The sequence below is a fragment of the Aspergillus nomiae genome (assembly GCF_001204775.2).
Source record: "Aspergillus nomiae NRRL 13137 chromosome Unknown contig00019, whole genome shotgun sequence".
In the NCBI taxonomy this organism is placed as follows: domain Eukaryota; kingdom Fungi; phylum Ascomycota; class Eurotiomycetes; order Eurotiales; family Aspergillaceae; genus Aspergillus; species Aspergillus nomiae.
Window position 1 is genome coordinate 45,271 of NW_015378074.1, and position 15,481 is coordinate 60,751.

Consider the following 15,481-nt stretch of genomic DNA (forward strand, 5'->3'; position numbering starts at 1 on the left):
TAAATCTCGATCAGCGTCGTGCTTACAGTGCGTCTTCTAAACATTCTGGACTGCCTTGAGCTCAGGTTACGGTGTGCGGGAGTTCACCTGTCATAATTCGCCATGGCCTACGATCCAGAGAATGGAATGGCAGACGCCAGGGCCGATGCGCCCGTAGAGGCAGGAAAGGAGCATGAAGCCACGCAAACCACAGTCAAAGAAGACACACTAGTCTATGACAATTCTCCCGACCCCAGCAGGCGGGACTCCTATCGCCCCACGAAATTGCAAAGTAATTTGACCATTGTCAGCTGTGTGAGTTGAACCTTGCTGGCGCGAAGCATGGAGCGAGAACTGATATTTCATGCAGTACATCGCCAACTTCAGCGACGGGTTCCAAAACAGTCTTGCCAATCCTACCAATGTGATCTTCAAAAAGCTCCTAGGCACGAATGGATACCCTTCGGAGATGCAGACGCGCATCAGCAACTCGCTCCTAATCGGCGCCATCTTGGGTGTTCTCGCCCTGGGATACACATCAGATATGTTTTCACGTCGAGCAGGGTTACTATTCACCTCTGGTCTCGTCGCGATCGGAACTCTGATGTCTACACTCGCGCTCCAAGTGCATCCGACGCGCAATATGCTCTGGTACTTTGTGATAGTGCGAGGTATCGCTGGCTTCGGTGTTGGGGGCGAGTATCCCCCGAGCGCAGCGGCTGGCATTGAGGAATCTGACGACGTAAGGCAGACACTGCTTCTGTTCACCTATGGCATAGATATACTAAACTTTAGTAGTTCAAAAGGAAATACCGTGGACCACTGTTTGTTTCCTTCACGACGCTGATGGCGACTTCAGCTGCGCCCATTCAGATGATCATCTATCTCATCTGCCTCATCGCCAGCAATGAAAACCTCCCAGTCACCTTCCACGCGATATATTCGATTGCCACGATATTGCCAGTAATAATCATGGTTCTGCGTTTCTTCATGACCGACTCAACCTTATTCCACTACTCGAACTTCAAACACCAGAAACGTCCCCTCAAGTTCTACCTCCTCCTATTGAAACGCTATAGATGGCGTCTGTTCACCACATCCCTCGCATTCTTCCTTTATGACTTCATCAACTTCCCCAACAGCATCATGTCCAGTACGATCATCAACTCCCTGGTGAAGGACCACAACATCCGGACCACGGCAATCTGGCAGGTCATCCTCGGTGCTCTCCCAATACCTGGAGTCATCGTAGGCGCTTGGCTCACCAATGCAATCGGCCGCCGATATACCGGCATTCTCGGGTTCGCCGGCTACATGGTACTGGGGTTCGTCATCGGCGGCACATTCCCTCATCTATCAAAGAATATGCCCGCGTTCGTGGTCCTGTACGGCCTGCTACAAGCCTTGGGTCACATGGGGCCCGGCGCAACCATCGGACTAATCTCAACGGAGTCGTTCCCCACCGCCATGCGTGGAATGGGGTACAGTATTGCCACTGCATTTGGAAGAACGGGTGCCGCCGTTGGGACGCAGTGTTTCACGCCGTTGCAGGAGAGGGCGGGCAAGCAGTCGACTTTCTACTTGGCGGGTGGTGTTGCTATCCTCGGCATGATCGTGTATTGGTTCTTGCCGGAGAGTAGTGAGTTAAACCTGGAGGAGGAGGATCGGGAGTTGAGTCAGTTCTTGGCTGAGAATGGCTTTCCGATGGAGAAGGCTTAGGACATTCATGATATTGTTAATAGATTGGTGTTAAGATGAAGATATGGTGATGGAAATGTTTGCTGCCTTCTGGGACGGTGGGCTCAAACTCAACTTGCTATGTCGACAAATTAAAAGTATATCCGCTAGATCAATGATAGAGCACCTTATGTCTGTCATATACCTTTAGTTAATTAAGGCATTGTTTTCAACATTCATACAAGCTCAACTAAACTGTCATTGAAACCAGAATGTACTTCCAAGTAACACATACAAGCAACTATCTAGTAGGCCAACCTGAGATTATACCTGCGATACATCTATCAAAGCCCTCAACCACCTCTCAGCCACCCCAAGCTATCAATACTCCCTCCGCCGCACACGAATCTTGACATCCAGTGGAGGAAAAATAGTCTGACCAACAATGGAGTTCGCCGGCCTCTTATCCAAGGGCTGGATATCATAATTGATCAATACATACCCAATGATAAGCTTCATCGCATGAGCTGCAAACCAACGACCAGGGCTAAACAAGTCAATCACCATCCTTCTACCAACACTATTTGGAATCAACAGTGTGGATAAACCACTTACCAAGAATGCCGCCCATGCCCAAAAGCCAAGAACTTCTCACTCGTCACCGGGATCATCATCGCCTTCGATTCCTGTTTTTCATCATCCGTTGAAAGGAAGCGAAAGGGCCGATATTCATCCGGATCCTCATACGTCTGCTCATCATGATGGACACCAACCGCGGCTACGGCAAGCCAGGTACCACGGGGCAGGAACTGCCCGTCAGGAAGTGTGATGCCTCCTTTTTGGACGACCCGTCGGGATAGCATGCGGTCGGATAACGGACTGAGACGGAGACTTTCCCGAATGGTGCTTTCCATCTGTGGCATTGATTGGGAGATGGGCTGGGATTTGTCCCGGTTTGCAAATGATGCTGTGGCTTCTTCACGTAGGGTTTGGTAGTATCGGGAGTCGGGTCGGAGCTCAGGAGGTCGAGGAAGAAGTTTGCCGTCATTGCTATGAGCACGTCGACGGGGAGGAATACCTGTGGATAAAGGAGTTAGTATGGCTTTAATTTTATCCTGAGACTGAAATACCGCTGATATATGCACTTACAATGAGGGTAAGTCGGACTATGAGACCGCTGATGTTCAATCTTGGTGTTGGATTCTGGCTCATGGCCAGATCAACCATCCATGTGACCATGTCTGCTGGTGGAGTCTCTCTCTTGGTTCTCAGGCATTGTATGCGTTCCTTGAATGTCGGATACAGGTATATAATGAGACGCACCCAGTAATAATAGATGGGAAGTCCGGCAACGAGACCAACGACGGACTTCAGCGGCCAGGGAACAAATTGAGACACGAAGAGCATCATAGCTCCAGTGACCCGAGTAAATGCCTTTACATAGTAGACAAACTTCCGATTCCTGGAGAGAGAAACTCCGAAGAAGAGCCGTAGACATATTCCGAAGATTACGCTGTCCAATACTGTAGTGAGATTAACTTCTTTCCATACAGTGTCACCGGGAGGGCCGAGTGCTTCATCTGTGGTATATCTCAGTTCATCAAGAAATGCGTCTTCAGTATTCGGGATATTTCGAGTAAGGTCGTTCCGGATAGCCCTAATCAGTTCAAGATGGTCGTAGTTGTCGAATGCTGGGGCGAGGAATGGGAGCGCATGGACATCTTCGTTGGCCTTTTCGTGGGACAGGACGTTTTCTGGTTGACTCAGGAGCCATGGGATCTGCTCTGGTGGTAGCAAGACCTGGGGATAGAAGCTTGGGTTGCATAGTGCAAATGGCTCTGCCTGTGTGGAGAACTACAATCTCGCAGAAAAGGAACTCGTTAGCATGTGAATAGAGGGCTGTCCAACACATGTGCCAACCTTTCTATAGCCATTCTCGCTGGATCTGGACCCGCTGTACTCCTTGAGACTTAATCTAAGAGCAGAAAGAGGTCCACTAGGAACTGAGGGCCACCATCGCATAGATGACGGCAACCTGAGATAACCAAACCAAGGACATAGTAGAACAAAAGCCAGAACACAAAGAGAGGCGACAAGCATTTGAGCTGTTAAGCTGGTTGCCATGTTTTCAGCCTGCATTCTAATTTTGTGTGTGAATTCTCAATCTCGATAGAGCCTTTTGCTACTGAGTGTTAATGTAAAAGGACATGGGCCTACGTTAGATACCATCCTCGACGAAAGAATCTGACAACCAGGAAGACAATCAAATGTTTAGAACATGCTGCTCTTGAACGCCTAGGGTTGAATAAGCTGACCGGTTCCCTGGAACCACTGGCCGACTGTATTCTAAATGTGACGCTCAGGGATACAAAACCAGACTCAGGCGTAATCATATATTACCCAACACTCTATGCTACGGTAAATTTGGTCTCCCTTGCGTCGGGGCTTGGTCGCAATGTGTCAAATACGAACATGAAGTGTGATTTGGCGTGCCAAGATCTGCAGCCAATCTTCCACACAGTAAATAATAGGCGTCCAATGACTAGGATATTTTTGTAATGCACAGATACAAAGTTTGAACCAAACAGTATGAGTCCTAAGGAGAAGCCGGAAAAGGAGATTGAATGGGTGAGTGAAGGAAAAGACTCTGCATATGACTGAGTTTAGCATGGGAAAGCGGCTACATTCCATCAAGACTGAGATATCCTGCACTCGGCACATATTCAATGGCACTGTGAAGCATTACATTCGCTGTAGTCTAGGGGTTGGTTGGAGGTATTAAAGAAGCTCAAGGACATATTATAGACAAGGAACCTTGTCAATTCTCGCATAGCATCCACAATGACGGAAGAGCAGTATACCATCGTCGCTGGGGTCTTGAAATTAGCCTCAGCAGTTACCTGTATTGCTGTGTCCTTGTTCCTACTATGTCCATGGATTGCTTACGCTAGATTGCCATCGTCCTTAAAATCACCAATCAATGGAAGAGGGCCGTTATCAGCACTTCGGGCATGCTTGAATGAGGCCAACGCCAAAAACAAAACCTCGACAAAAGGATACGAATTGGTGCGTCCATCTAACTCTTCCATATAAGACAAGGCTTACGCTATCGTTTTCGGCCGTACAGTTTTCCAAAAATGGACAGTCTTTTGCAATGCTGAACATCAACTTTCGCCCTCAAGTCATCCTACCTCCGGAGCATGTGCGCTGGCTGGTCACCCAACCAGAGGATATCCTGTCTCACGCCAAGGCCAGTGACGATACTGATGCGCTGGGGTATATCTGGCCATTGTTCGATGCATCAGCTTTGCACTCCTTCGCCAAAGTCCTCCAGAATGATCTCACCCGAAATGTTGCACAGACAGAGCAGGATGTCTTGAGAGAAGTGCAGCACATCATGGATGAGATTGTCGGTCAGACGGACTCTTGGGAAGAGGTGAATATGGTTCAAGCCTTCGAAAGGATCATGTACCAGGCGACGCAGCGCGTTTATGTGGGACTTCCTCTCTGTCGAGACCCCACATATATGGCATATGTGAAAGGATATGCCCGCTCCTTGGGAACTGCTATGGTGTTCGCAGCTCAGCTTACACCTTGGCCTCTCAGACGGGTTACAGCGCTGCTCGCGGGTTTGCCAGTTTACTACTATGTCCTTCGGGTCCGATCATACCTGTCCCCACTATTCAAGGAACGGATGGAGCGGCTGAAAGAGAAAGATAGGACGAAGGACAATTTACTCGAAGGCGAGCCAGGGGACCTGATAACCTGGATGTCAAATAGCGTGATTGCCGGGGTCGGGCCTAAGTCGGTCAGCCCCAGCGAAATGGTAACATGGCTTGGAATTTTGGTACGTGGTTCAACCTAGTCCCTTGGTATATTCCCAGATCTTGGCTGATTGCGCACAGGCCCTCCTACCAACAGATAATCTCTGGACGACATGCACAAATGTACTTCTTGATCTGCTGAGCTCCGAGTCGGAGCACGCTTACCTTGATAGCATCCGTGAGGAAGCAAAGTCAGTATTCGCTTCAAGCAAGAAGTCTGGTCAGCCCATGTCACACGGACTGAATCGTATCGACAGCGCCATTCGGGAGAGCCTGCGGATGAATTCGTTATCACCGAGATCCCTCCATCGCCAGGTTGTACGTCGTGGGGGGGTTGTGCTACCTGACGGACAGAAGGTCCCAACAGGGACTTGGCTGTGTGTTTTGTCCGGCAACATCCAGAGAGACGACGACTTCTACGATGATGCACAGACCTACAAACCATTCCGTTTTGTTCCAAAGCTGGCTGGGGCTGGGAGCGGCAAAGCACCGGTGTTGCCTTTGACGAATGAGAAGTATCTGACTTTTGGTCATGGGCGACATGCATGGTAGGGAGTTCGGTTCGTTATTCCACCTTATCTACGCTAACTAGGTTTCAGTCCCGGCCGATGGTTTTCGTTCCAGGTGATGAAGATTGTCATTGCATACATCATCGTCAATTATGACATCCAGCCACTGGACAAACGCCCGGACAATATCGTTTTTGCGGATCTCAACATACCCCACTTATCCCACATCATTCGGATCAAGAGGAGGAACTGAATACAGTTGGGCTATGCCATCCTTGGGGGAGTGCGGTCGTTGCACAAGGAGGCAAAGGGGGCAATAGACAAGACAGGTTCTTACATCTTCTCCACCCCGACTTTCAGATGTCAAATGGGTTTGCGTAGATTCCGATAGGCCGTAGAGCAAGGGAAATATCAGAGTGTATCATTGCTATATGATCATGCAGATGGAAACGTCATATAACGGGGTTGGTGGTAAAGTATCGATCGTACAACAGTAGCTATGGTTACAGCGCATATTCGTATCCGTATAGACCCATCCTGCACAATGAATGCCTCAGGGTCAGGCTTATGATTCTCCGCCTTAGCCCGAGGTCTTGGAAATGAACTTTCAGCCGCTGTGCAATGTGACGGTGTCCACTAGATCCATTTCGAAGTTGGCTATACATTTACCGACAGAACCCTCCAACCTGAATATGCTTGACCCATGGTCAAGCCATGTAATAGAATCAGGAGATGCATTCTATACGAGGTCGCTGAACTATGTGCCAAGTATTGAATTCAAAACTTGCAGGTGGCAGAGACATGTCGGGTGGTACGATAGCAACCGGGTTGCCTGGATCTCAATATGATCGGCAGCCGATGTAGCACACGGTATCCATGGGTCGGAATATGCCAACTGCATGGCCTTTCCGACTGAAGCCGGAAAGCAACTTAGTCCTCCAACCGGCCACGTATTCTAGTCTTGTACGGGCTAGCCGTAATACAAAGCATTGTAACCACAATGTTTGATGTGTGAGGTTTCACAAGGGGACTCCACTTGGTAGATGATATTGAAAGGTCAGCGGCTTAGAGAATCATTGAGCATGAAAGTCAATCCGGTATGTGAGTAGACAGAACAGGAAACATGTACATATACACTGCCACTACTGCATCCACAACCACAGTAATAACCACTCATGGTGGATCAATGCTTATTCGGTGGGTCTGTGTGATGAGATGCAGGGCGGCGGAACATTAAGGTCAAACTCAACGGTGGCCTTATGTGCTGGAAGGATGTAGTTCACTGTCAGACTCGGACCTCGTATCCTCCAATAGGACGATATAGGAGCGTTGAATACGAATATGTCTGGACCCTTGGCGCTTGAGTTCCGGCCGATCGCTACGGGTCTTACTAGTAGTGCATGAAGACGCATGAATCTCTATGACACTCGACTATGCTTGTGATAGATGATTGGGACCTTCCTGACCTGTCCTATTCAGGTCTGAATATGCATGTAGCATGACACATGGCATATTAGTGGCGTATATGCAGCCGCTGGCTTTGGCGGGCCTGATCCATAACGACAGCACAATCCAGACGAGACATCTATAATTGGATAGAGTTCTATTTGAAAGCTTCAAGACAATCATGCGTACTGTACTACTCTCTTCAGGGTTGTCCCAATAAAAGTTAACGTCCATTCGATACAATAATCAACTAGGTACCTCGGGCCATATCACCAGCCCGTTATACAATCCTGAGCAAGGAGTCCATAGATCACAAAGAGCAATACCCTAGTTTGTAAATCTCGCAGCAAACCAGTCACGCGCAGAAGTCAATTTGTGCTGTTCTTCCGGCCGACCCAACTTCAACGCTGTGATCTGCTTCAATTGCCTGGCGGTATCGACCTCCGTGGCTTCCGGCCCGAAGTATCGGCCGCCTGTCAGCTGCGTGAAGCCAAACATGAGTTTCACGTCCTCAAGCTCCTGGATTCCATGCGTATCAAATGCCTCCCATGTGGGTAATATGGGCTGGAACCGCGCCTTGCGTCCTGTAACCGCGGCGAAATCCGCTACGACCTGTTCAAAACTGCGGATGTCGCTGACACCGTGAACGAAGTGACCGTTCCATCGACCAGGGTCCAGGAAGATACCTTGAACAATATCTCCGAAGTCGTCTGAGACGCTTAACCATGGAACATGCTCATCTCCACCCCAGTATGGTACTCTGAAAGTAAGGTATCCGTGGTCATCAGGGAAATAGGGAAATCCACCGAACACAGGAGCGACCTCTTTGCCGAGGAAGTTTTCTAGAAACCAGCCGGCGCCAATAGGGGTAAAGGTCTCGAAAGATTCAAGGCTCTTTACGTAATTCTCAATCTTGTTCTTCACTATCCAGGGGTTATTCTTATTACTCCGGTCCACAGTCCTGTGATGAGGGGTCTTACTGTCCATTGCCTTCATCCGTACTTGGCCATTTGTCATCTCCGTGCAAGGGGGCCCAGAGCTAAAGACGAGATGCTTCACACCAGCCTGAACAGCAGAATCAATGATTATCTTGCCCATGTCGAACTCTGTTGGCCCACCTTCAGTAGTAAAGACCTTAATACGCCTGTTAACGGTTTGACTCTGTCGAGGTAGCATAAGCCATACCCACCTTGTCATCAGAGTTGATGTTGACAAATGCCCCCCAAGAACCACTAAATGCTGACAACATGTCATCGCTACTAAATCCACTTCCTTGAGCGAGCTCGGCTCCGAGGGCAGCAAGCTTTAGGCTGGCATCAGACTCAGGGTTTCGAGTAATCACACGTACACTAAAGTCCGAGCTTTGAAGCAGCGAATGAGCCACGGAACCACCCTGCTTGCCTGTACCCCCAAAGATGGTGATGAGCTTACGATCTGAGCTCATGACGAAATGGTGTCGGGGAGTCGCTGTATTCAGTAGACAAAGTCTCGTAATGAATTGGTAGATATCATCAAAAGAACAGGAAGACTGAGTTGGTTTCCGAAAACCGAACTTGCGCATCTGGGCCTGACTTTATAGATAACTGACAACCATAGAAGGGGAGTTCCAGGCAGCAGGCAGCACCATTACGCAATGAACGGCGGCATCAAACGAGCTGCGTTAAGCACATCCTGGAGTATCTGAGTTTGGCTCGTAGGACGCAGCTCGTGTCATCATCTATTTAGGTTAACATTACGCCCTTATGTGCATGGATAGGCCGCCCTCGCATTCGATGACAGCTTCCCATTGGCCTATAGTGCTTCCCACGATGCCACACCATATACCTACGATAAATGGCGCTATACAGCGGTTTCCCATGAAGGTATGGGACTTCCTAACTTCAGGATACTGTCTTACCTGGGCGGCCTGATATCAGGGTTGGATTCCTTGCGCTCGGGTCTTCTCTCGGTTCATCATGCAGTAATGTAGTACTGATGACAATATGGACGAGGCTCTGTATGTACAAGGTGACAAAGCATTGGACGGCGTATATAAACAGCTCCTTCCAGGGTGACTTGTGTAGCTCAACTTCCTTCCCTACCTATCAAGAGAATATTCTACTACCGACCCAAGCAGACACCCTCGATGCCTTCTCAAATATTGACTCATGAGGAAGAGTATGACCTGGCTGTACGCCAGGGGAAGGGTCTTGCCCAACAATTCTTCGATCATGTTTTCCTCAACCCTTCCGCCCTTGCTCTGGTGGACGGTGATGCCAATTTGACGTATCAGGACCTGCATGTGAGGGCTACAGTGCTTGCCCAAGAACTTCAACAGGGAAATTTGCATTTAGAAGAGCCGGTTGGTATTATCGTGCAACATGGAATTTCAGATGTGGTTGCCCAAATGGCTATCCTGTATGCAGCGGGTACTTGTGTTCCCATGGATCCAACTCTGCCTGACCTGCAGATCAAGGGTCGACTAGACAGATTAGAGGCAAGGTATATCCTCGTCGATAAGGCTAACCAGCATCGTGACCTGCCATTCCATTCCTTAGTCGTCGATGACTCCAGCGCGTCGTTTGCCAAGGACTCGTGCGTCTCGGACAATGACGAGCCTATGCAGACAACCCTCCAGCATCGCACCCACATCATACATACGTCCGGCACGACCAGCGAACCCAAGGCCGTTCAGATCGCGGCACGCTCTATTCTGCAGGTGGTCTTCCATGCGCCGTTCGAGCCTCTGTACCCAACAGATAGAGTGGCCCATGTCAACAACTCAAGCTTCGATGTCTCCCTTTTTGATATCTGGGCACCGCTGCTGCGCGGAGCTTGCATTGTGGTAGTGAGCAAGGTCACCTTGCTCGATCTAGAAGCCCTGGCAGCCTACATTGATCAGCAGAGAATTACGGTGATGGCTACTACCACCGCTATTCTCAATTTGGCAGCGTCGGTATACCCTCGTGCATTTGAGAAGTTACGCTTATGTTTCATCGGAGGCGAAGCTGCCAATATTCCGGCCATTGAGACTATCTTCCAAGCAGGCCCGCCGACACAGCTCATCAACGCGTATGGCCCGACTGAGTGCTGTATATTCTGCCTTGCACACAGAGTGACCATCGCCGATGTGCAAGCTGGAGCAGTCAGCATTGGAAAGCCAATCGGACGGACTGTAGCTTATATTTGTGATGAGGCCGGTCACCCAGTCCCGGATGGCCACGAAGGTGAATTGCTTATCGGTGGGGCAGGTGTCTCCCCAGGCTACATCAACCAGTCAGACAAGAACCGAGCTTCCTTCGTGCCTATTGAAGGTAGCGACTGTGAGCGGTTCTACCGAACAGGGGACATTGTCCGCCGACGGGTGGCAGATGGCCAAATTGACTACGTCGGAAGACGAGACCATCAAGTCAAAGTTCGTGGGTTTCGAATTGAGCTCGAAGCCGTCGAGTCTGCGATTATGAAAACGGGACAGTTTTCCGAGGCAGTAGCCCTGAAGGTAGAAGCGGGCTCTGAAGGAGCCGGTTCCATTCTGGTTGCCTTTGCAGTTGCCCTCTCTGGAACTAAGCCCCACGCGGTCCTGAGTGCCGTGGATATGCTTAAAGCTGTCCTGCCGGACTACATGGTCCCCAAGATTGAGCTCATCTCCAAAATGCCTGTCAATAGCCATGCCAAGGTTGACCGAAAGTACCTCGAGCAGCTATTCCGCAACCGGTGGGCTAAACAGCATATCGATATCGACAACGAGGATAGCACGCGCGGTAAACTTGCCAACCTGTGGGCCAGCATTTTGGGTGTACCTGTCCCCGCTTCCAATGACAATGCTGATTTTTTCCTCCTTGGTGCTACGTCCATGCAAGCCTCGTTGCTCATCAGTCGCATTCAGAAAGCTTTTGATGTTCAGGTGTCTCTTCTGACACTGTATGACAATAGCAGTCTCATTGGACTGGCCGGTATAATTGAGGAACGTATACATGGCACCCAGGAAAGCTTTTGCAAGGAGTCAGAAAAGCACATGTGGCTTGAGGATAGCAAGCTTGCGGACAGCCTAGTCCCTCTTGCGGGCCCTCCGGTCGATTGGTGTCGTGACACCGAGGGACGGGTGTTCTTAACCGGGGCTACCGGTTTTGTAGGGTCGTTCTTACTTGCTGACCTACTGCGTCAGCCGAACGTGCATCAGGTCGGATGCTTGGTACGCGCTGTGGACCCAGCGACGGGCCTTCGGCGTCTGCAAAATGCGCTAGCGAAATATAACCTCTGGGAGGACCAGTTTCGTTATAAACTATTACCTCTCTGTGGCACCCTAGAAGACAAGTATCTTGGGCTAGGGCCGGATCGGTTTGAGGAAATTGCCCACTGGGCTAGTGTTGTCTTTCATCTCGGTGCCCGAGTTAACTACACCCAGCCCTATTCACTGCATCGTCCCGCCAATGTCCAAGGTACCGTGAATGTCCTGCGCCTGGCATGTGCTGGTCGGTCCAAAGCATTGCACTATGTTTCTAGTATCTCCTGTTTCGGCCCGACGGGGTTTGTAACAGGCACACGGACCGTTATGGAGAATGAATCCCTTCTGCGACACTTAGACGCCCTTCCCTATGACCACGGATATGCCCAAAGCCAGTGGGTGGTGGAGAACATGTTACAACGTCTGATGGATAACGGGTTTCCCGTTGTGGTATATCGGCCAGGCTTTATCACGGGACATAGCCAAACTGGTGTCTGTAACCCCGATGACTTTCTCAGCCGGTTAATCATTGCCTGCGAAGAGATGGGGTCATATCCTCTACTTCCAAATCAACGAAAGGAATTTGTACCCGTTGACTACGTCAATGCCGTTATCCTGCATATCGCCTCAGCGGCTACTGCTGTGGGCCGGGTATATCATATTGTGCCTCCAAACCGGGACCTCTCCTTGGATATGAATGACTCCATGGAGTTGGTTGGTTCCTTGACCGAGGGAGGCGATTCCTCCGTCCGTGGTGTAAGCTACCAGCAGTGGATCGAGGAGTTGGATAGACAGTCCCCTGAGCGGCTTCGGCCTTTACAACCGATGTTGACGGAAAAGCTATACCAAGGACTCACACGGTGGGAGCTGTACGAGAACATGCCCGTGTATGACACCACCAACACGGGACAAGCACTGGAGAGCTACCCTGGCGGTCTCAAGTTTCCCGTGTTGGACTCCGCCTTGATGCAAAAATATATCCGATACCTGCAAACTCAGTTAACGTGTCCGAAAGAGGAAAATGCGTTGAACGGCACGGACAGCTAAGGAGCACGATCCACAACACTATTGGCTGCATTGCCGAAGATTGTATAGATGTTAATCTCGGCTGTATGCTCGCAATGAAGAAGTTATATTTAGTCGGGCTTGGGGGAAGGTATTTCTTCAGGTATCTTGGGTTTTGTCTTAAAGAACGTCATCATATGGGGGAATTAGGCTTTGTTTTCGTATAGTGCAGCCATTTGCAATGTCAATATCAAGATCAATCTCCACCTCCCTTCGCTGTGGTCTGACCTTGGTCCCTTCTCCCGGGCCGTCTTCCACGTGGCATTGGAAACTATTGATTTTCCACGCGGGTTCTGGGATTCACTCTCATATTAATCCGCTAAAAATAAATGTCAAATTATTGACATCCGTGCCGAAAACGGTGTCGGCTAACGACACTTCTAGCTCTAAACGGGCATGGACTAACGCATGCTGTCAGTAGGGACAAATCAGGAGGAACCCGGGAACAAATCAGGGTTGCGAGCTACTGCAACTGTTCAATTCTCTGTCACACAGTTCCACCTGAGAACACGTATTCTCATTGAGATAGTCACGGAGCCTCCCGTCACAAACGGCTGGATATGCCCGCCGTGGCAACTGATAGTCTGATATAGCAATAGAGTGGTCTATTCTCGGATCTTGGCGTCAGTAGACGGGTCAATAGTCGGTTGTGGAGAGGAAGATCCTATATATAGAAGTTGTGCCTAAGCATGCGAGCCGTGAGAAAGGAGAAGGCGGTGGGGGATGGGCTGACCCGGCATAACTTCCCCAGTGCGTGAGCGGTGAGGCCCATTGACCCAATGACAAAACATGGAAAACCATGCAGATTGGGTTCTGGTCACGGGGGCGTTTGCCTTTTGCCCCTATTCCGCTTGTTGGCCCCCCGTGGTACGAGAGAACCCTAAGTAAGTACTAGTAGGGACTGGCACACCCCCTCGTCAATGTCCTCAAAATAGATCCTTCCAAGGATTATCATCAACCACCGTGAGAACATTCCTCAACCGTCGATGTGATTTTCTGCCGACGGAAAGATTCAACGATTGGCGTGTACCCTTCACTCGGATTTGCTGATCATGGAAAAGGGTGTCTCACCTTCTCCACCAGACCATTGATCAACGGCGCACTATAGGGATAAATAGTTAGGGTTGCCCCTCATTGACCGTCGTCAGCACCCCACTACTCCTAACGGACTCCAATTATTTGTGTTCATACTTGAAATATGTCAAATTCCCCCATGTTCCGCGCCTTTTGATCCTTTAAAAGCCATTCAGAAGTGGCGCGTTCGACTTTCAGGCACCTCCAGCGCGTCGCCATGCATTTGGGATTGTCCTCGAGCTTATTTTAAATACTACGTCTCCGTTTTCGCGGAGATGACACGGGTCACGATGGATCAAGACACGGAGAACAAGGTCCTTGTCATTAAGAATATGGACTCCGGATATCTGGTCGCCGGGGAACAGGTCACCCTCGAGGACGTGCCCTATGATGCGACCGCCCCGATCGCCGAGGACGAGTTAATGCTACAGCTCCTCTATGCGACCTACGACCTTTTCAAACGGGACCTGGCCAGTTCCTCGGCTGACGCGACGGAATTGCGGGGCCGGAAGCCGGTTGAGACGATGAGTATCGCGAAAGTCACCAAATCCAACAATGAGCATTTCCAGGAGGGGGATATGGTCATCGGTCGCTTGCCGGTTCAACAATACGCACTGATTAAAGCCAATGACGTGACCAACTTGAAGCTCCTCGAGAATCCCTGCGAGTTCGACGATATTCGGTTATTCCTCAGCGTCCTGGGCGTCCCAGGTCTCTTAGCCTTCTCCTCGTTATACGAAATCGGTCGACCTAAAAAAGGTGAAACGATCCTCATCGCGGGTGCGAGCGACGAAATCGGCCAACTCGTCGGCCAGATGGCTCGACTGGAAGGGCTGAAGGTGTTCGGTAGTGTTGAATCAGATGAAAAACTCGACTTTCTTATTACAGAACTCGGTTTCGATGGAGGATTTAATTACGCCAAGGAGAGTCCCTACGAGGCTCTCCCTCGTCTCGTCCCCGACGGCATCGATATATACTATGATAACTTGAGCTGGATGTCCCGCCTGAATATCGGCGGGCTTGATACCCATTTCGACCTTCTCGGTAGCAGACATTTAAATGCAGCATTCGCGTCCATGCGACGGTACGGCCGGATCATGTTTTATGGGACGATCGCCGAGCAGACCGTGTTGGACCCTATCATCGGCATGTTTTTGCACAATACTGTTCTGAAACGACTTACGATCCGCGGATTCGCGCTGTCTGACCCCAGCTTTGGGAAGAAGTGGGGCAAGCTTCATATGGAGCGCATGCAACAATGGGTCAAGGAAGAAAAACTCAAGATCCCTACCTTCGAGATTACCGGTATGGACAACGCGGCTAAGGCCTTCGTGGAGGCCTTCTACTCCAGCGAGAATACGCATACGCATACCATCTTAGCGGTTACGTGATCAGCGACGTGCTTCTGATCTGGGAAATACACCGTTCGACACCGTTCGCCCGCGCTGCCCTGACAGAGTTGAGGCTGTCCTTTCCCTCATCCTCCGTGTCTCCAATCGCAGCAAATCCAGGGCATACATGGTCACATGGGCCATATGCGACGACTACCTTCCGCAATCATCTTGGCTTGCGAGCCAACGCGACAGCACATCACGTTTGTGCCATACTCCAGGGGCCTGTAAGGACGCCGGTGAATTCCCTCCAGCCCATTGAACGTCTCTCGTCAGTTCCGATCTCTCGACATACTTTTTCTTCAATGGGAA

At 50.1% G+C, this 15,481-nt stretch overlaps 6 protein-coding genes across 6 annotated transcripts; 4 read left to right on the forward strand and 2 right to left on the reverse strand.

Moving 5' to 3' along the window:
• Positions 1-102: 102 nt before the first annotated feature.
• On the forward strand, positions 103-1,698 carry ANOM_002076 (glycerophosphoinositol/ glycerophosphocholine transporter; the record flags this gene model as incomplete). Its single annotated transcript, XM_015547333.1, has 3 exons — positions 103-294; positions 350-721; positions 778-1,698. 3 exons carry the CDS (start codon positions 103-105, stop codon positions 1,696-1,698), a joined length of 1,485 nt encoding a protein of 494 aa, XP_015410997.1.
• A 339-nt stretch (positions 1,699-2,037) lies between these two features.
• Positions 2,038-3,795, reverse strand: ANOM_002077 (cytochrome P450; the record flags this gene model as incomplete). The annotated part of the gene is made up of 4 exons (XM_015547334.1): positions 2,038-2,203; positions 2,272-2,734; positions 2,787-3,510; positions 3,577-3,795. 4 exons carry the CDS (start codon positions 3,793-3,795, stop codon positions 2,038-2,040), a joined length of 1,572 nt encoding a protein of 523 aa, XP_015410998.1.
• A 702-nt stretch (positions 3,796-4,497) lies between these two features.
• On the forward strand, positions 4,498-6,242 carry ANOM_002078 (cytochrome P450; the record flags this gene model as incomplete). The annotated part of the gene is made up of 4 exons (XM_015547335.1): positions 4,498-4,722; positions 4,784-5,503; positions 5,562-6,028; positions 6,080-6,242. The coding sequence occupies 4 exons, from the start codon at positions 4,498-4,500 to the stop codon at positions 6,240-6,242; spliced, it is 1,575 nt and encodes a 524-aa protein (XP_015411003.1).
• A 1,520-nt stretch (positions 6,243-7,762) lies between these two features.
• On the reverse strand, positions 7,763-8,879 carry ANOM_002079 (NmrA/HSCARG family protein; the record flags this gene model as incomplete). Its single annotated transcript, XM_015547336.1, has 2 exons — positions 7,763-8,569; positions 8,625-8,879. 2 exons carry the CDS (start codon positions 8,877-8,879, stop codon positions 7,763-7,765), a joined length of 1,062 nt encoding a protein of 353 aa, XP_015411004.1.
• A 681-nt stretch (positions 8,880-9,560) lies between these two features.
• Positions 9,561-12,686, forward strand: ANOM_002080 (non-ribosomal peptide synthetase; the record flags this gene model as incomplete). The annotated part of the gene is made up of 1 exon (XM_015547337.1): positions 9,561-12,686. One exon carries the CDS (start codon positions 9,561-9,563, stop codon positions 12,684-12,686), a length of 3,126 nt encoding a protein of 1,041 aa, XP_015411035.1.
• Positions 12,687-14,068: 1,382 nt separating this feature from the next.
• Positions 14,069-15,169, forward strand: ANOM_002081 (MDR family NADP-dependent oxidoreductase; the record flags this gene model as incomplete). The annotated part of the gene is made up of 1 exon (XM_015547338.1): positions 14,069-15,169. The coding sequence occupies one exon, from the start codon at positions 14,069-14,071 to the stop codon at positions 15,167-15,169; it is 1,101 nt and encodes a 366-aa protein (XP_015411034.1).
• Positions 15,170-15,481: the final 312 nt, after the last annotated feature.